This window comes from Leptidea sinapis, chromosome 41 (assembly GCF_905404315.1).
Source record: "Leptidea sinapis chromosome 41, ilLepSina1.1, whole genome shotgun sequence".
Taxonomy (NCBI): Eukaryota; Metazoa; Arthropoda; class Insecta; order Lepidoptera; family Pieridae; genus Leptidea; species Leptidea sinapis.
Window position 1 is genome coordinate 5643737 of NC_066305.1, and position 20270 is coordinate 5664006.

General features: G+C 34.7%; 2 protein-coding genes across 3 annotated transcripts in view; one reads left to right on the forward strand and one right to left on the reverse strand.

Moving 5' to 3' along the window:
• The window catches only part of LOC126976589 (ATP-binding cassette sub-family G member 1), a 118514-nt gene extending 110440 nt beyond the window's left edge, over positions 1–8074 (forward strand). For both annotated transcript variants that reach the window (XM_050824986.1, XM_050824987.1), the window contains exons 8-10: positions 4461–4625; positions 5434–5690; positions 7675–8074. In XM_050824986.1, coding sequence (XP_050680943.1) covers positions 4461–4625; positions 5434–5690; positions 7675–8016 — 764 coding nt within the window. In that variant the 3' untranslated portion in view covers positions 8017–8074. The remainder of the gene's footprint in view (positions 1–4460; positions 4626–5433; positions 5691–7674) is intronic.
• A 1778-nt stretch (positions 8075–9852) lies between these two features.
• LOC126976596 (serine/threonine-protein kinase RIO1) lies at positions 9853–14123 on the reverse strand. The gene is made up of 4 exons (XM_050825000.1): positions 13884–14123; positions 12647–13786; positions 11566–11746; positions 9853–10089 (listed from the first exon to the last, which is right to left on the reverse strand). The coding sequence occupies exons 1-4, from the start codon at positions 13950–13952 to the stop codon at positions 9932–9934; spliced, it is 1548 nt and encodes a 515-aa protein (XP_050680957.1). The 5' UTR covers positions 13953–14123; the 3' UTR covers positions 9853–9931.
• Between the last annotated feature and the right edge of the window lie 6147 nt (positions 14124–20270).

Here is a 20270-nt window from a genome sequence, read left to right on the forward strand (position 1 = left end):
TTAACATTCAAGAAGCACTTTAAACCTTTGACCACAGTGCTGAGCCCTGACACAAAATACAAATTGTAAATGAACAATAACAGTATTAAAATGTATTATTTTAAATATGAAAGAAGCTTGTTAACAAACATATTTTTAATTTTGTATTTTCGATGTAGTATCTTTTGTTTTCCGTTTCCGCCTCTTTGTCAACAGCACATCGATTGCTGCCGATTTCTCTAGTCAATTTTTTTCCATTTTCTGTGTTTGAGTTTTGGCATTTTAAAAACCGATCTATAAAACTCTAACTCTCTAACGTGCTCCGTTGATCTCATTCTTCAATCCATCTTTGGGATAACGTATTGGTATTTTTAGCTTGTTAATTTGTATGAATGTGACAGATAAGCTATTATATTACCTATATGCACGAATTAGTCACTTAATAGATCTCGTTCAATCCAAATCTCGATGGAAGTTTGCATAGTACTATTAATAAGTAATGTACATCATGTATTCCTTTTTGTTAAGTATATCATTCCCTTATTTTAGAAGTTACAGTGGGAGGGGGGGGGGGACACACATTCTACCACTTTGGAAGTGTCTCTCGCGCAAACTATTCAGTGTACAAAAAAATGATACTAAGAACCTTAATGTCTTTTTGAAGACCTATCCATAGATAGGTACAGTATGGGATTGATGAAAAAAAATTTTTAAGTTTCAGTTCTAAGTAGCCCCCAAAATTTACTGATTTTTATTCTATTTTTGTGTGGAAATCTTAACGCGGTTCACAGAATACATCTACTTACCAAGTTTCAACAGTATAGTTCTTATTGTTTCGGAAAAAAGTGACTATGACATACGGACGGAGAGACACATAGCCATGCCAAATCTATAAGGGTTCCGTTTTTTGCCATTTGGCTACGGAATCCAAAAAATAAACCTGGCCTGTTTTCTTCGGTCGTCTAGCAGCAAGATGCTCTATCTAAACGTATAAATTTAGGCTGAAAATAAGCGCTTTTGAATCGTTATTATTGATATTTCTTTGAAATTACTGAATCTACTACCTATATGTATGGAAAAAGTAGAGCTCGTGAGAAGAACATACAAAGAGATATTGGGCTCAACATTGTGTGGAACACAATACATATTGCACACTAACTGCCGTTCCCAATATACTACCTATCTACAGACAGAAAAATAACTACCTTCCACTGTCAGTAATTAGCTATCAATAATCTGACGTTGTCCCAATATACCCGATAAGTCATTCTTATCGCCTTATATTGGAACGCTTGAAATTCAATTTTCATACTAACTTCTATCGTTATTATTATATTATATTTTCTCAAGTAGGCCACAACCGGAGATAGACTGAATATTAGGAACGGCCGTTAAAGTTTTGCATTTCTAGCTAATCGGAACTATTTGAATTTCGTATGTCTTATTATTTCAAACGTTGCAACCTTCTTAGCAATAAAAAAGACAATTGGCGGGAAATCATTTGTCAATTATTTTTATCACACATCAAAGTTCTACGTACGCAACGAAAATGGAATTAGGTAAAGATTTTAAGAGTGATGATTTTTTATGATTTTAAAAGTTCTCTTGAGAAGCACCTTGCTTGACAAATTTCGTGAAGGGCGGCCTTCAACTGCCATCTACGAAAATAATGTGGCTTCTGTTAAGCGGCTAAGTGAAGAAAATCCGCGGATTACCTATGAGACAATTCGAGGACTATTGGGGATTGGTATGAGTCAAATTCAGAAAATTTTACACGGAAAATAGAAAGTTTGGAAACTTTGCTGTCGTTGGATCCCTCACGAACGGAACATGAGCGGAACAGAAGCGGGCTCGCGTGGAATGGTGCTCACAGATGCTAATACGAGGGGCACACTGAAATGATCGGGAATAAGAAAAACCACATGCACGGTATAGCTGAATTGTATATTATTGTTTGTCGAAGTATTCTCCGTTTAACTTAATGCACTTTTCCATTCGTGCAAACCAATCGTTAAAACAGTAATTCCAGTCTGAAGTTGATATTGACAAAATGACTGATTTGTACGCTTCCACAGCTGCTTCGGGGTCTTCAAACCGTTGACCGCGTAATAAATCTTTCATTCTAGCGAATGTAAAGAAATCGTTTGAGCTCAGGTCAGGACTGTACGGAGGATGGCCCATCAGCTCAACATTTTCCTGCTTCAAAAAATCATTTGTCTCCGAGCCGTATGGGAGCTCGCATTTTCGTGATATAAGATGACGTTTCGGGTTATTCTTTCGGAGTTCGGCTATCATTTCTGGCAAATAAACCGTGAAATACCTACCACTCAGCGGTAGCCGTTCTGCGATCCTGTAAAGGAATTGTAGCAACATGCCCCTTTTTCGAAACAAACGTAGCGAACATTTTCTTTGACACGCTGCGGGAGCGAACCACTTTCGTTGGTTAGACCTCGTCTTCGAAGACCCAAACTTCTGACTGATGTTTTCGTTCAGGTTCGTATGAATAAATCCATGATTAGTCACATGAGACGATATTATAAACGGCATTTGACTTCCCTCCATTGAAGCGTTGCAGAGTATTCCGGCACCAATCTACACGAGCCGCCTTTTGCTCTTCAGACAAATTGTGGGGTACCCATCAGGAAACTAGCTTTCTTACACAAAGTTCATTATGTAATATCGACTGAATTGCACTCATTCCGATACTGATAACATCCTGAATCTGCTCGTATGTCACATGACGGTCAACTAATACAATAGTTCGCACAGCTGCGATGTTTTCCGGCGTGACCGCTGTTCTTGGTCGACCTGCAGATGAAATAGTGCTGAGCGACACACGACCGCGTCGGAACTCGGCATACCAGCGGTTTATTGTCGTTTGATTCGGTGCTTCAACATCATAAATCGAAACAAGTTCGCTGAGACATTTATCTTGAGATAAGCCGCGACGAAAATTGTGATAAATTATGGCACGGAAATGTTCACGCGTGAGCTCCATTTCTGTCAACGACGTGTCAACTTTAAACCAACATAGTTTTTGTTTTTAAACTTTTTTTTAATTATATGAATGTCATTAAGGTTCTAAGAGGCCACTATTCAAATTCTAAAATAGGTTTTATTGTAACTCAATCGGAAATATTCTATTCCCGATCATTTCAGTGTGCCCCTCGTAAAGTACGACCACGGACATTCTAATGCTGTTTATAACATTGTCACAAGAGACGAAACGTCATTGTTTTGAACCCGAAAAAAAACACAGCAATCTTGTGAATGGGTGTTTGAAAATGAGATCAGGCCAACAAAAGTGAGGCAGGCGAGAAACGTTGGTAAAAAAATGATCACATTTTTTTTCGCAGCTACGGGTCCCATCTGCACAATTCCACTTGAAGATCAAAGGAGTGTTAATGCCGAGTGGTATTCTACCATCGTTTTGGTGTTTAAAAAAATTTGCGAAAGACGACCAAAAAACTGCGTTCTCTCACAGAATAACAACGCTTCTTCACACACGGCCAACAAAACTAAGTCTTTTTAGCTTCCGAAAACGTACAACTCGACACCCATCCTGCACAAAGCCCCGACCTAGCACCCTGTGATTTTTGTAATTTTCCTCAAAAATTAATGATTTAATGAGAGGTTTCACTTTTACCAATTCTGAGGACAGTGATAGCGTTCAATCAGCATGTAGAAAGCATGCCTTCAGATCTGTGGTCCTCTTGTTTTAAAAAATGGTTTGATCGTATGAAAATTTTTTTTAAATGTAAAGGAGAGTATTTTGAAAAGCAATAAACACAATATTTTGGTTAAAACATGTTTTTTTAAGTAACGCAAAAACTTTTAGTGTGACCTACGTAATGTCTGTTAACTTAAATTTCAAACAATACGTAATTGAATTTCACACAAAGTTGCAAAAATTTCCGAATGTTTTATTAAAACAAATTTTTAAGTTAATGTGGGTTAATTATAGACTTTGTGACGTTATTGCTTATATTTTTCCTCATTAATGTGTTTAGTAATGGTACCTCATAAATCAGTTTTCTTTTGGTACCTACTAAAAAAAGGATAATAGCTACCAAGAAATTAAATATGCTTTCGGGATCAAAAATATGAAAACAAATTCATGCTCTAAAAGTTGATGCATCCAATAAAGGACAATTTATATTCATACAATTTGTTCTTTATTACTTTTTATGAAATATTTAATATTAAACGTTTTTAACTTTGAACATGATTCACATATTGGACGCAGCACCTACATTACAAACTAATTTGTTTTGTATCTTACAGCAATTGTAAAATACTCTACTAATGGAAAAGAGTGGCCGTTGAGTTTGTTGTATCTTTTTGTCACGTTCTTTATTTTTTCGGGAACATAATTATGATAGATTCAGTATTTTAATAAAAATATTCATAGCGACGAATCCAAAGCGCTTATATTAATCCAAAGCCTAAATATTATTTGTTTTTAAATTATATTTTTACAGCGCTGTGGATCCAGAGCATACACCACATAGGCTGCGCCATTTTAATTGGCGTGTGTTTCCTCAACATGGCGAACGACGGCACGCAAATGTTTAACCATTTGAAGATGTGCGTCGGTCTCGTTATATTCTTCGTGTACACTCAGATCATGGTCCCAGTGCTAGTCTGTAAGTATCTTCTTTGTGGTATTAATAAAAATAATTAATTGCCAGTCAAAGGGGAAATTATATTTTCGTCGAGCTTTAGAATCAGTCATGCCCTCTCGGAGGTTAGCCGGAACAAATAGACAAACTTATTTCAATTTGGTTATCTGGTGCAGATAGGTACCTACCGACAAAGATCAAGATCTAACAAGATGGCTCACAGCAACATCTGAGGCGGAGAGCCGCGGAACAATATAGCTGACAGATTGTATTGCCTCTATCTTTATTTTTCTTAATTATCCTTTGAAATTGCTCCGCATTATTATTTATCTATACTAATATTATAAAGCTGCAGTGTTTGTTTGTTTGTTTGTTTGAACGCGCTAATCTCTGGTACTACTGGTCCGATTTGAATGATTCTTTCAGTATTGGGTAGTACATTTATCGAGGAACGAGGAAAAAAAACAAAGCCTATAGGCTATGTTTTTTTTTTTTCAAAATTAGGGATCCGTAATAAAATTTCTATTTTGTAACACAAGGTGTAAAATCGAAAACCTATTTTTGCGTGCGCTGCAAAAACTATTGACAATAGAACAAAATGATGTACAGGCTATAATATAGGCAATATTTTATTACTTATAAAACTATCGACCCGGCAAACGTTGTTTTGCCGGCTAGTATTATATATACAAGAGTATTATATATACAAGAGGATTCACTAAGGAAGATCTAAAGGAGGATTTACTTGATTCATCCGAACATTTGCCGACTTTACAGTGTAAACATTCGTCAAACAGTCACTTCAACTTCAACACTTATCTTCGAATTTCAGATCCGCAGGAAGTAAAACTAGTGAAGAAAGAGCAGTTTAACGGCTGGTACAACCTGGCGCCGTACTACGCTGCGTTAACTGTGTCCAAACTGCCCGTGCAGGTCTCGCTCAATATAATATTCTGTACCATCGTGTACTTCATGGTGGGGGTTCCGTACGCTCACGACCGCTTCCTGGTTTTCTGCCTCATCGGGAACATCGTTTCGCTCGTCTCCGAAGGAGTCGGGATGGCCATCGGATCCGTGTTCAGTGTTAGGGTGAGTCTCATTATTAATACTCTTTTACCTAAGACATGGCCAAATTGATGAGGGGAGTTATGCTATGTACCGAAGTAAATAGTACCTATAACTCCCCGAGATACAGAATCATTTTCTTAAGTAAATTTCGGACAGAAATTTCCTGATTTTTGTGGTTTTAATTTTGGGATCAGACAGCCTGATTTATTGAAGAACGGATGTTAACCGGCTCTGCCCATAAGGCTTAGCGAATGGTGAGATGGAGAAAACACACTGCGGATATCGTTATAATGCTGCGTTTCGCTACGTGTCTGTGCTTCCCAGGGGCATACAAAAAAAATAGGGAAGTCCCAGGGTACCCCTTGAGGTATTCCAGATGGAATTTCAACCCAGGTCGATGAATACCCATTTAAAACTACTGACTGCGATCTATTGGACATATGACGTGAACCAACGGTAAAGATCCCCATGAATACCAAACGCAAATAGTTTAGCTAATAGCAAATTGTGATCAAAGGCTTTACTGTAGTCAGAGTATACCATGACAACCTGATTACCATTGTCCATAGCTTCAGTAACAAAGTCACAAAAAACAACTAGATTGAAGACTGTAGACCTACCTCTGAGAAAACCATGCTGCTGTGGAATAAATACGTGCTTAATTTGATTATATAATTGATCGAAAAAGATTCGTTCATGAACTTTCGCTAATAAGAGTAACTTTGAGATAGGGGTTATATAGGGGGATTGAGTTTGGACATAGGGGTGAGATAGGCTGATTTCCACATGTCAGGGACTTCACCTTCTTTGGAATAGTGTGGGACTAAAAGTTCTCGAGCGCAACTAGTTAAAATTAGAGCAGGAATTGTATCAGGACCGACTGATTTCTTAAGATCTAATCGCTTCAACTCCTTGTACACCTGTTCTGCTGATATTTCAATCGAGGATACTGCAAAGCGTGATGTCGATTTCGATATTGTCATAAAAAACGTACAGATTTTTTACTAATTATTTCAAAACTTTGTTGCTTTGACAGAACTTTTAATTGAATTAGCTCGCTCACACTTGACTTCTTTCCCACCGAAAGTTTTTAAATATTACATAAATTATAATAGTTGGGGCCGACTCTAGTTTGTCTGTGCATAAAAAAAACTATGTCAGTTGCCAGAAAACTTTTCATTACTGCTATCAAAGAGGATGTAAATACTACTAAAGGTACATAACAAGAGGCGGGACTGCCTAAGTAAAAATTTAAATGTAGTTTATTATGAAACGGGCAATGAGATTTGACATAAGTTTGAAATAGAAATTACATTGAGGCGACGAAGTATACTCCGACTAAGTTTGAGAGCGAACAATTGCTTAATATACTATTCACTGCTAACTTAGGGAAGGGAAATCATTTCAGTGCGGTATTTCGTAAATGTCTTGCCGGTAGTGCGGACACACGCCTAGCGCGTAATTTTTGGGATCTGTTATATTATAGAGGGTGCTCTATTCGTGTGTTTTTATCCAGTGTCAATAGCGATTATTTTCTAAAATATTTATTTTTTATTTTTTTTTTTTTTCGTATTGGTATACACTATAATCCGGCTTAGTTTGAAAACGAATAGTTGCTTAAAACGTAGTGGATTTCGGATCTCCGTTTTTTACAAGATTATAGCCGTCATCTGTCAATCTATCAACGACTGCACGTTTCATACAATCGAGTGAATCTTAGAGTTTCGCTAGGCTGACTTCCATTACCAGTTAAAATTTATTTTGGTCATAATATGCTGCTCCTGAATGCATCATGGAGGCTTAAATCTTATGTGGGGTGATAAAGTAGTGAATGTAAAGTACTTTATATAATTAAGCATTAAAACACTCGTGTTATGTTATTATGAACCCACACTTGTGTTTAATGCCCTTCATTATATACAGTCACATAAACTATTATTAAATACATCTTTTTAGGAATAAGTTAATGATTGACATTAAAATTAACGATGCAATTCTATTTCAGAATGGCTGTGCTATTGGCCCGGCAGCCATAGCGCCATTCCTCGGCTTGGCTATCTATGGCTTCGACTTCGCCCACAAGATCCCACTCATGATGACACTCATTATGAAGACCTCCTTCATCCGTTGTGGAGTTGTAGCCATGGTGTTAACAATATTCGGCTTCGGACGAGAGCCGCTCGATTGCACTGACGTGTACTGCCATTTTTCAAAACCAAATGTTCTCTTGAAATACTTAGACATAGAAAATAGCTCTGTGTGGCTAGAGATCTTTCTCATGGTATTCATCATGCTTACCGCCAGATTCCTCTGCTTCATGGGCCTGAGGTGGCGATTCGCGACATGAATCAATTCATGATCAACATTTGTGATACTTTTTTAGTACAAGAGCTGTTTGAAAAACATAGTGTGATGTTTGTACTTTGTCTTGATTTGTGCCATAGCCAAAGAAATCCTTAAATACCTGCAGCGATTAAAAATCAAAGCAATATGCGCCTATGTGTATTTATTATTAGTTACCCGCCTATATATTAATATATCTGTTCATCGGAACATATATATTCTTATGTATTTTATTGTTTTTTGATTATTCAAAAAGCTCATAGTTCACTGTTCGGCAAGGTCATAGAAATGTATAAGTTATCGCAAAGCAGATTTAATTTCGGACTTAATACTCAGTGTCAGCGAGGTGAAATTATAATTGTAATAAAGTTCAGTGTCCGAAAATTTTAACAATTGCGCGACCAAAGTATAGCAAATCAAATAAACACACACCTTAAGTGTCGAGACTGAATGTTATTAATAATCGTGATCAATATATTGATGTTTTCGTTAGCCCACTGTAGTATAACAAAAGATTCGTAATTTCATTATCAAACATTATCAAACGTATTTTTATTGAATTTATTTCTACAATTACAATGAAAAATACATTATAACTATATGAATCCCTGAAATAAAATCATAGCGCCAGGTGCTAATTCTATTTTTAATAATGAATAAAATCTGGGTTGATGATGGTGATTGAAATGTATAAAAGACGTGATGACTGATGTAATCATAATTAGATAAGTATTATAAAAGTAATTTATGAAGTTGGTAAGAGGTAACGCTATATAAGATGCGGAATACGACAGTTTAGGTGCTACTATTGTTTTCGCCATGTTGTTATAATAATAAATAACATTATGTACATATATTAAATTATATTAAACATAATGTTCGGCTATACCTATGACTTATCTGTGTTGATTTTTCTTGTTTTTAGAAACATTCCTTAAACACAAAACATTAAAAAACATTTAGTTGATATATTATTTATAGATATATCTATAATTTTGTTTTTGTCTTATATATGAATTACTTTTGAGTAGTGCAAAAGAACCAGTTTTTATTTGGTTTTACAAAAAAACATAATACCAAATCACTTAACACTAAAAGTTTAATATAAAAACAGGTTGAAATGCCCGGATAAAGAACTTAAGCAACTCCATTACTTTTTAAATTACTTAATTAATTAGCTTCTTTACAGGAATTAATAGCCACTTACTTGCCCAGTGATATGATGTGATGTATTTATTATGCTTTGTGTACTTAATGTATGGAAGTTTGATTAATTGTTTGAAGATTTTTCAAATAATGCCACTCAATGTAATGTATTTAATGATTTTCTATACATATAAATAAATCACGACGTATAGGAGAAAATTGTGCTTACATTGTCTTTTGCACACTTTTGCCGATATCAGACTGAGAATGAAATGTGTATAGAATGTCATTGTATGTACTATGTATAGAAACAATCTATTAAATTAAGTTGTTGAATGAGTTGGTACAACATATTATGAATTTTAGCAAATTATTTACTTACAAACTCAATTGTTTATAATTTTTCTTTTATAAAACCGAGTCTATTGTGGGTATTTACTTAAAAAATTGTGAAATTTGTTTGCATTTTGGGTGTTTTAATTTAAAATTGTACAGAAAAGACATTAAATTGTTTGAAAAGCTAATTGAGCTGTGTAATCAGTGAGATTAACAAATATATTTATTATAAGATAGAGTAAGTTGTACATAGTAGTCTTTATAATAGAGGGAGAATTATATGTAATATCTATTTAGAAAAAGCGTTTTTAGCAACAGATACTTCAACATTTTTACTTTTTTAACAAATAAAAACATATAAAACAAACTGTGTATTAATAAATCATATAATACAAAATGATTTACATGTCTACCTTCACACACATACATATATACATTTATTTCTTGGTAGATCCTTTGTCCCTTCTCTTTTTTATATGTTTTTTCGTTTTCGTCTTCCTTCTTTCTGCTTTATCTTCTTTGACAGCTTTTTTTCTCGCTTTCTTGCTGTTAGGTGATTCATCTCTAGGGCGGGCACTATTTTTGAATTTTGTATCTGAAATGTAGAAAACGTAAAAGTAGATTTTAAGACAACTAATTAAAATCTTTTCTTACATTTAATTTTAAAGTTTAAATGGTAAATTTTAAGCCCGCAAGCCGAATAGCATCTTCGCACCATACGCCACAAATTAGAATAATATAATTACCACCACGATGTGTGGTGTTCCTCCGTATTTGTATGTGGAAAAAAGTTCATTGAAAACCAAGCTATGGAATATGGTTCCTTGTGCGGTGGTGATCACTCAACATCAGGTTAAGGTATTTCAGGTACACTCGTTTGTCCTCCTCTTTCTTAAGAAAATCTAATACATGAAATAAAACATAATCATGTAAATACTACAAAGTTGCATCATTATAACTTAATTGTGCAAAAGTATTACTTATTAAGTTGTTTTTTGCCCACATTTAGTGGAATCTGCCTAAACAAACAATCAGGTTGTGTTTATTACATAATAAGAGAACAACTAAGCCTGTGGGTTTCTTATTTGTAAGTAATAGCTGTCACTATTGCATCAAACTGTTGTCAAATGAGGTTTCAGTTTCTGAGTTCATATCATGGAGGGTTTATGCAACTCTTTATATTTTTTTTGTTATGAAAATAAGGGACGAGATGAGCAGGATGTTTAGCTGGTGGTAATTGATATGTCCTGCCCATTACAATGCAGTGCAGCTCAGGATTTTTAACAAATCCAAAAATTCTGAGTAGCACTACCATTGAGCTTGTCACCTTGAAACATAAGATGTTAAGTCCAATTTGCCATATGGTTGGTCTCTTGTGATTCCTCTGGTGTTACAAGTGATTATGGGTCGCAGAAATCATATACCATCAAGAATATCATCACCTATGTGTTGTCCATTGTCCTCAAGTATAATTAATCTAGTAAAGTGAAAAAGCCACCCGTGAACATCCACAATACCAGTGGTCAAGAGATTGTTGGCCTTTTATTGTGTTGTCGGCCTTTAGGAGTATACTCTTACACACACCAAACAAGAGAAATCATATCAAAGTTTAAGGTACACTTATCATAAAGATAAATGTTTGTACTACAATTTGGTTGTATATAGTGTCAGAACCATGCTGTGGCTAAAAAGCACACACCCATAGTGTAAATGACATTTGACTACTTATATAGTGTGAACAAAAAACTCTAAGTCACTTCTTCTTTTTTAAACTCCTTTTGAATAATATATGGATGAAATGATGGTTCTCAGCTACTAGTTTTTAATTTCCAAAAAAAGTATAGAAATTAGAATAGTTAAGAGATAACATTAATATGATGGCAATGCAGTCAGTATTTTTTGTAGTAGAGAATAGCAGATTACATATAAAGCTTTTCAAAAATGCTATGTAAAATTATGCACACAATACTTATTTATAATCAATGCAGAATTCCTACATTGTTAATAATTGATAAACTCGCATTTTGTTATTTAAAAATAAGCATATATCCGTATATGAGCAACAACTCACTCTGATTATCTTCATCAGAACTACTATCAGAACCACTTTTTGACAAATCATCTTCTTGTAAGATCTCGGGCTTTTCTGCTGTGCCAGTGAAGTCTTCATTGAAACCAGCAATTTTTTGATAAGTCAAGTCTGCAGTGTCACCTTTCTTTGCTTTGTTGATATCTCTTTCATAATTTATAACCTGAAACCAGGTACATATTTATATAATTTTTGTATTGTTTTATTCTAACCATTAAGATAAATTTCTTTCCATAGACAATTTCTGCTAGCCCCATGGCAAAAGTTAAAATGGCTGTGTAGTGGCATTTAGGCTAGATATTATGTGTGTGACTTGAGTGTAGTCTTTTATGGTATTAGGAGGACAAATATGCATATCGGTTTCATTATGGCATGTTTTTGGTGCTCCTGATGCTCTCTTGCAAAACCAGACATAGCACAGGAGTGTTGTTAGTCTTCAATGTTAGTGTACCTACATACCACAATTAAATGTTCATTCCCATGTCATATTGACCTGAAAATACTGTGCAAAAAGTTTCATTCTTTAGTTTGGTTTTACCTGGAAGAAAGCTAAAAAGGTCTTGAAGACACCCAATAGCACAACATTAGTAGGATTACAGCAATGGCACCTGATGATGTGCTTGCACATCAATTACTGCCAGGACATGGACCATGATACATTCCTGCATTACCACTATTGGACATGTAGTAGGATGTATTACCATAGCTAAGTGAAGAGAGAAGTTACAACTGTCAATAATAAATATCTATCGCCCTGGAATCATTATTTAATCTGAACTGTTTGCTTAGTATTTATCTACAGTATTAAGTAAAATATGTAGTAGATTGGTGTATGGGCATGTAATTTAATTTAAATAAAATAAATTACCCAACTTAACTTCTTCATATAGTGTATAGAGACGTAAACAATTATACTACAGGAAAAATTTACTTTGGCTATTTACATCATTATTTTGAAAAAGAAAATGAACCAATTTGTAATGATACATAACATATCAAATAATATAGCATTATACTGTGTACCTGATTCAACTATTAGGCCAAAAATACATTAATATCCTACCTCCGTCAGCCTCTTAGGAATGTAAATATTTTTGAATGCTTCCTCTTCAATTTGTTCCTGTGCAGTCATTTCATTAAAGTCTCTAGAAGATGCTTTCTCTGAGAGCTTTTCCAGACATTCCTCTAAGTTATTTTCATTTATTGTTGAATCAGTAATAAAGTCAAAAAGTTCTTTAACAGTTAGAGTAGCTACACCCTTTTTTCTAAAAAAATCAGATATATTAGTGCAATCCTTCCTCAGGAAGTCAAAAGCGTGTGGATGGTCATGTTCTACAGACTGAGAAACATCAATCATCACGATAGTACCATTATGATACAGTAAGTTATACTCAGACAAATCTGCATGAACTAATTTACAGATATTAAACATTTTCCACATCATTGTTATACAATCACGGTACAGAGATCTGGCAGTAGTTTGAGATATCTCAACATCTTTAAGTTTTGGTGAGGGCCAACCTTGTTCACCCATAAATGTCATAACCAGTACATGGCTTCGCAGTATAATTGGCTCGGGAACATTGAGCTGGGCATTAAATAATCTAACAAGATTCCTCATTTCTTTTTCAGCCCATGTTTTAACCATTTTCCTTGGATTTGATCTGCAATAGCCATTTCTAAAACGATATTCACCCGATACATATTTATCTCTGTCTTTGAATATAAGAATGGAAGTCTTGAATATTTTCACAGCATAATCTCTGCCATCTTTTGAAGTGGCATGATAAACATTTGCTTCTTTACCGGTAGAGATGCAACCATTTATTTCATTTATTATACCTCTATTGAGAAGTTTGAAGATAATCATTTTGGTACGGGGATCCATGACCTGTTCAGCTGTTGCTCGATCATGTTTATCTTTTATCCTAACACGGACATTATCCGATTTTCTATCATTAAGCTCGATAAACTTTTGAGTATTTTCACTCATAATTGGTTCATATCTATCCACATTGATACGATTGAGGTACTTTTTGAAGAGTTTTTCACTGGGTTGATATGAAGTTACTTTATTTGTAGGACGTTGAGGATTAGCATTTTCCTTCTTTTTGGTGTTTTGATCATCCGAATCATAAAAGTAGTCGTCGGAATCAAGATCATCACTGCTAATGATTTTAATAACTGCTGGAGCATCTGAAAACTATGCAGACAGTTAATTGCAATTAACTTAATTAAGTGTGTTTTCATAAATAGTCACGTACATCAATATAATTTATTATTATTCAGAAAGTACTTACTCGCACGCTCTTAACCTTTGTGGTTAATTCTTCTTCGTAATCACTAAACTGACCCTCTGAGGATGACATCTTCAACAACTATTATTTTAATCAATAGTTTATTTAAAAAAATCAGACTTATAAATTCATGGTTCGTTGTAAGTAAAAATATTTACCATGAAAAAAATGAATGTAAATATTAAATTCCAATTGAATATAAATTATAATATAGTTCACCCAACTCGATTTCACGAACACATGTTGTTTTAAATTGTCAACTGTCAATTAAAATTGACAGACGGCTTGTCAGTTGACACATTACACATGCTAGGTAACCAAGGCCATGGTATTTTTTAATAACACGAATAAAATTTAGATTGTTTAAGTATCATAATTGCCTTTATATTATTTTGTATTCCTTATGGCTTATAATATTATAATATTTTTTATTACATAATGACAGAAGCGAAAGTTGTAGTCTACTACTTCTAAAGATCACGCATCTGTTTATAATGGATATGTAATACAATCAAAGACTGAATATCAAAAACAGATAGATACTTAATGAAGGTAAAGATGTTGTTGCTACCTATACCTACCCTACACATACCTACTTATTAGCCTAGTATTTTTCCAAAAAACCTTTGGTTTAAATATCATTTATTGTTACAAATTGGCACGTGACAAAAAATAAACTAATGATTGATTAATTTCTTAACTAAATTGAATAACATACTTACCAGCTATTGACGATTCATACATCTAGTAGTTTAATTCTAAGAAGATATTTTTAAAAAAAATATAGCACGTCGAAATGCCGGAAGCAGCTCCAGACATTATTTTTAAGCTGATGCCTCCCCTCTACTATCGGCAATGATCTTTACTTGTATGATCGTCTGTCATCGGCTAGTTAATCGTTGATCATCGTTTGTGCATCCACACGAACGTCCGTAGACCGTAATTATTTATTGAGAGGCACTCCTGCAAGATGGACGTGGAGTTTATGGCTGCTTGTACCATTCTTTTATTTTCAATATACCTATAATATTTATATTTGGGATTCCATATTTCTGGGTAGTTCTGATAAATTACTATGAATTTAAATGTTTTTTCATTTGTCCTCCAATCATTGTATCGTACTCGCGCTATTTATATAAAAGGAAAACAAAACAACGCATTGCTGCGACGAGGCGAAGTACGTACGGCTTCGCTCACTGTCCAGTGTCCTCCGGTGAATGAATGATCGGCGATCGTGTGGGCAGGCGCACGCAACTCCACGCGAATTCCCTTTGATGCGTGCCCGAAAAACCGACAAGTCACCGATCGCCGCGATCACTATGACGATTATAGACGATGATCGGCGACCAGAAACGAATAAGTCCTTCACACGATCGTGTTCGCGTGCCTTTCATCGCCGAATGTGAAGATCTTTATCAGTAACACGTCACCAAATCATACCTACTATCTGTAGACAAATGCTTTGCCATTGGATATAAGTAAGCAATCTTTGGAATTAAATACCTCTTGCTAGGGGGCTTTTAGCAAGTAACCACAGACGGTATCTTATAACAAACGAGTACATTATGATCAAAGTTGTATAGATTTTCATTTTGTTGGTGGACAAAAGCCAAAAATATTAGGCACCTATACTATTTTTACTGTAACCATAGTCGTCTAGGAATATGATTTTCAAATTTGGAAATTTAACTTAAATAAATTGTACCTATTTACATATTATATCCTAACAACTTGGTTGTCACCGATCTTTTAAGATATTTTAGAAATGACTTCAATAATACTAATTGTTGCCGCCTGTGATTCATTCATAATTCAACGAATCGAACGAGGGAATGATACGATCCAGAAGTTGGGGAACCGCTTCTTCAGCTCTCGAAAACTCAAAGAAAATAATGTTCATTCCGCAACAAATCTCCACGCACGGCCTACTAGTCATTGTATTCGCTATCAAGTTATTGCCACAGTAATAATATTATATATCTACATATTATTCAAAGTTCATGTCTTTTATTTATGTTCAAGTATTGAACACTAATCTGGATGTGTGGCAGTCCTCCACAGTGCGGTTTTTTCTTTCTTCCACGTATTACAAAGCTGTGGAATGTGCTTCCTTGTGCGGTGTTTCCGGGACGATACGACATGGGTACCTTCAAAAAAAGCGCGTACACCTTCCTTAAAGGCCGCCAACGCTCTTGTGATTCCTCTGGTGTTGCAAGAGAATGTGGGCGGCGGTGATCACTTAACACCAGGTGACCCGAACGCTTGTTTGTCCTGCTATTCCATAAAAAAAAAATACATAATCTTTAAAAGAGAATGTGTGTGTGTGGATATGTATGTTCAACTTAAAGTCGAGCACCCTAAGCCCAATTCAAATGAAACTTTGCACACATAATATAAAGAACGACATTTCCACTCCGACGAACATAGTAACGTGAATGACGGATAGGTGGCGTTGATGGCAGTGAATTTTATCTTTAATCAATCAAATTCTTTATTTTCGTATAAAGATGGTATGTAACGATGGTATAATCTTACAGTTTCATATGTTTCGCCAGGCTTAACTAGGCATGCAAATTAATTTAATACAGTAAATAGTATAAGGTAAATAACACATTAACAAGATTAGATGATATATATGTGTACATGTCACAAACAATAAATATCTATTAATTATCATAATAATAAAAAATATTGTCTAATTTATTATTACCAAAAAGTTTCACATTTTATGTGTTCACATTACTCGCATTCAGAAATTCATTTGTCGTATAAAATACCATATAATATAATACTTTACCAATTTCTAACATCATTGTTTGTCGAATTCCATATAATCCGTATTTAAATGTTCAGAAACTTAACTATGAGTTAAAATTTGCTTCTCTAACACTGCCAATGCCTGTTACTTAGATCTAGATTACCAACAATATATACCAAAAGGGCGCAACTATACTAGACATATGTGTGGGCTTATACTCAGACAGATAATGCACATCGGCTACAAAATAAAATTCATGAAATCAAAACGGCAAAATGACGAACAACGTGGTACATTAAAAGATTATAACATTAAAGGAACTGTAGACATAGGCATACAATATAACCCAGTTCAAACTGAAAAAGGCACGCAAACAGACTTAATTGATATTGACACAAATAAAATGTACTTTGACCAAATCCAAGGTGACGCTGAATTAAAAAATAATCTTTTTCGTGTATAAAAATATAACCATCTTACACCAATATATTAACGGACTAATTACAAAAACCGATGAGCTCGTTATTTGTCTCGAGGAACTCTCTGTCAAAATGAATAAATACTTTGATGTCCTGTGTATTACTGAACACAATATGATATTAGACGATGTAAGCTTCCTAAGTATTCCTAATTTTCAACTAGCATCATTCTGCTTGAGGAAAAGTAGACATGGAGGGTCGTGCATATTGATACGCAAGGGCCATAAGTTTCGCGTGATTAGTGATATAGATGAATACAGTATCTTAAATACCATAGAGTGCAGCGCAGTAGAATTAGTAGACCACAAGATTATAATTATTTGCGTTTACAGGTCACCAAAAATCACCGTAACTGCGATTGACTTCTTTTTCAGTAGTCTACATAAAATACTTAATAAAGTATGTTTTAAGAATAGGAAAGTTATACTATGCGGCGACTTTAACATCGACGGAATGAAAACAAAGAGGACATCTGTATATTTTGAGCAGTTATTGCAATCATATAATCTCAAGCTATTATTTAAAGAGCCCACTCGTCTAAGCAGCAATACATGCATAGATAACTTTGCTCATAATATACGTGGCTGCACTAGTTCGGTATATGAACAAGCCATATCTGACCATACTGCGCAGGTTGTCCAAGTTCCAACTAAGAGAAGCGTTCTTCTAAGCCACTGGTACATTCATAAACGGCAATTTTCGATTGAAAATATGAATAAATATTATGACTGCCTCAAAAGCTTATCCTTTCAAGAGGTGTACTCTGTTGATGACCCAAATTTGGCATACAATATTTTTTTAGACTTGATATTACTATTCTATAATTTATGTTTCCCTGTTGTTAAAATAAAAATATCCTCTACAAAGCGACATAGATGGCTCTCCAGGGGTATAAGAACTTGCTCTAAAATAAAAAGGAAGCTTTTGTGGACGTCAATATTAATTAAATGTAAATCAGATATAATTAAATTAAAGGTTTATTCCAAAAGATTAAAATCAATTATTAAACTTACACAGAGGTCACAAAATAACTATATAATAAAAAAATCCTCTAATAAAACAAAAGCCACTTGGAATATTATAAACGGTACCTTGAACAATATATCTAGAGAAGACTTAGATGCCATTAGAATTGGATAAAAAATTGTCACTGATCCTCAAATGATAGCGCAGATATTCAACGATTTCTTTAAAGATGAAATTAATAACGATTGCAAAAAAGTGGATAAAATAATAACCCCAAATACATCACTAGACACCATCAACCTAACTCACTTTTTCTTAACCTAACATGCTCCTATGACATTCTGGGTGCAATAAAGTCACAAAAAAATACAAATAGTAACGGATACGATGATCTACATACAACAGTTATAAAATATGTCGCTACCATAATAGCCCCATTATTAAGTTACATTATGAATCAGTGTATTGAATATGGTATACAGGGTGTCCCAAAGTTATGGGACATGAATGAAAAGTACCTTAAATATCGAAGATAGGCTATTTTACTGAAAGAAGACTTTATGTTATTTTTACAAGTTAGTAATTCTGCATTCAAATATTTTCTAAAAATTACTTGCCTCGCCTGGGAATCAAACCGACTTAAATGTAAAAAAAAACACCCCTACTTTTATAATGCCAATCGAAAGAATGGCCAAAAAATAATAACTCTTCTTAAGTAACATAGTATTTTAAAAGAAAGGAACGACGTTTGATTATTATCGATACGTCCTCTGTAAGCTAGACAGAAGGCAAATTTAAAAACAAAATAATGTTAATGTTAAAGGCGAATGGCAGGTTTCAGTGGAAGTCTCGTACACAAAAAAATCGTGTTGAAACATGAAATATTTACATTTAATAGATCATTGTATAAGAATATGTGGTATAAATTTTCTTTTTTTTTATAAAGTTGGGAGTCATAAGTTAAGTTTGTTTTTTTAAGAAGTTTTGGGGTTATGTTACGACCCCGTTTGTTTGAGTTTTAGAGATCAATACCTACACAAATAATTGAAACAAAATCATTCTATTATACACACGTACATACATATGTATATGTATAAATAAACGGTCAGATAAAAAAGCAAGAAACATAACTGAACCAAAATATATATATACGCGTCGAATTGAGAAGCTTCCTTGTGTGATGTTTCCGGGACGATACGACATGGGTACCTTCAAAAAACGAGCGTACACCTTTAAAGGCCGGCAACGCTCTTGTGATTCTTCTGGTGTTGCAAGAGAATGTGGGCGGCGGTGATCACTTAACACCAGGTGACCCGTACGCTCGTTTGTCCTCCTATTCCATAAAAAAAAACCTTTTTTGTAGTCTGTTAAATGCTACCTACTGCTCAACTAGCAACAGCGGTTTTCTTCGTGTAAAAGCACAATTTTTTCATGTTCTAGGATACTTTAGAACTCCCACCAGGCAGTCTACTACTACTACATAATATACTACTTGCATATTTTGAATAACAAAAACAATTTTTCATTAAATGGTTTTTATTGAGACATATCTTATCTACATGTAGTATAGAAACGTATGGATAGCGGCGCCTTTTCAATCAACTACACTCTTAAAATAACGTCCTCCAAGAAGTTAGCTGGTCGCGTCACTCCCTCATGGCGAGCATAGCCCAGGTACCAGATGATACTCATCACATGGGAGCAACACCTTACAGTTCTCTGCCCTACAATGCAGTTGCAATAATAACTTATTATTGCTTCTCTGCCACGATTACCTACTTCAGCTACAATAAAAACAAAGTATGTTTTTCCTGAAGAGTGGCGAGACTTTATATTTGCCCGAAGCAGCATTGGATTTATTCCCTGCAATCCAGGTATTTGGTCACGGCTCACTTCTAATGTGTAAATACCGTGAAACCTGAAATGTTCACCGACATATGAACGCGCCTGCTTTATTTGATAGGTGCCACAACCAAAAAGAATCAAGTCGGCCATAGTTTGAAGCAAATAATTGGAACTCTTCTGAGTGTATAAGTATGTTGCGTCTGCGATTGTAATGGCTGGTCTTTGCTCTGACGGAAGATCAGGGTCCCCAAGAGTACCATCTGCAACAATTGAATTTTTTGCTGCAACTTGCTCTCTGCCACATGCACGATCGGCATTTTTGCTGCAATAGTTCAGATTCGA

Coding starts and splice junctions, on each gene's coding strand:
- LOC126976596 (XM_050825000.1), bottom strand. CDS start 13,952: ATGTCATCCTCAGAGGGTCAGTTTAGTGATTACGAAGAAGAATTAACC. Junction 11,747..12,646: donor TTCCTAAGAGGCTGACGGAG/GTAGGATATTAA, acceptor ACCTGGTTTCAG/GTTATAAATTATGAAAGAGA. Junction 10,090..11,565: donor TTCTGATGAAGATAATCAGA/GTGAGTTGTTGC, acceptor TCTACATTTCAG/ATACAAAATTCAAAAATAGT.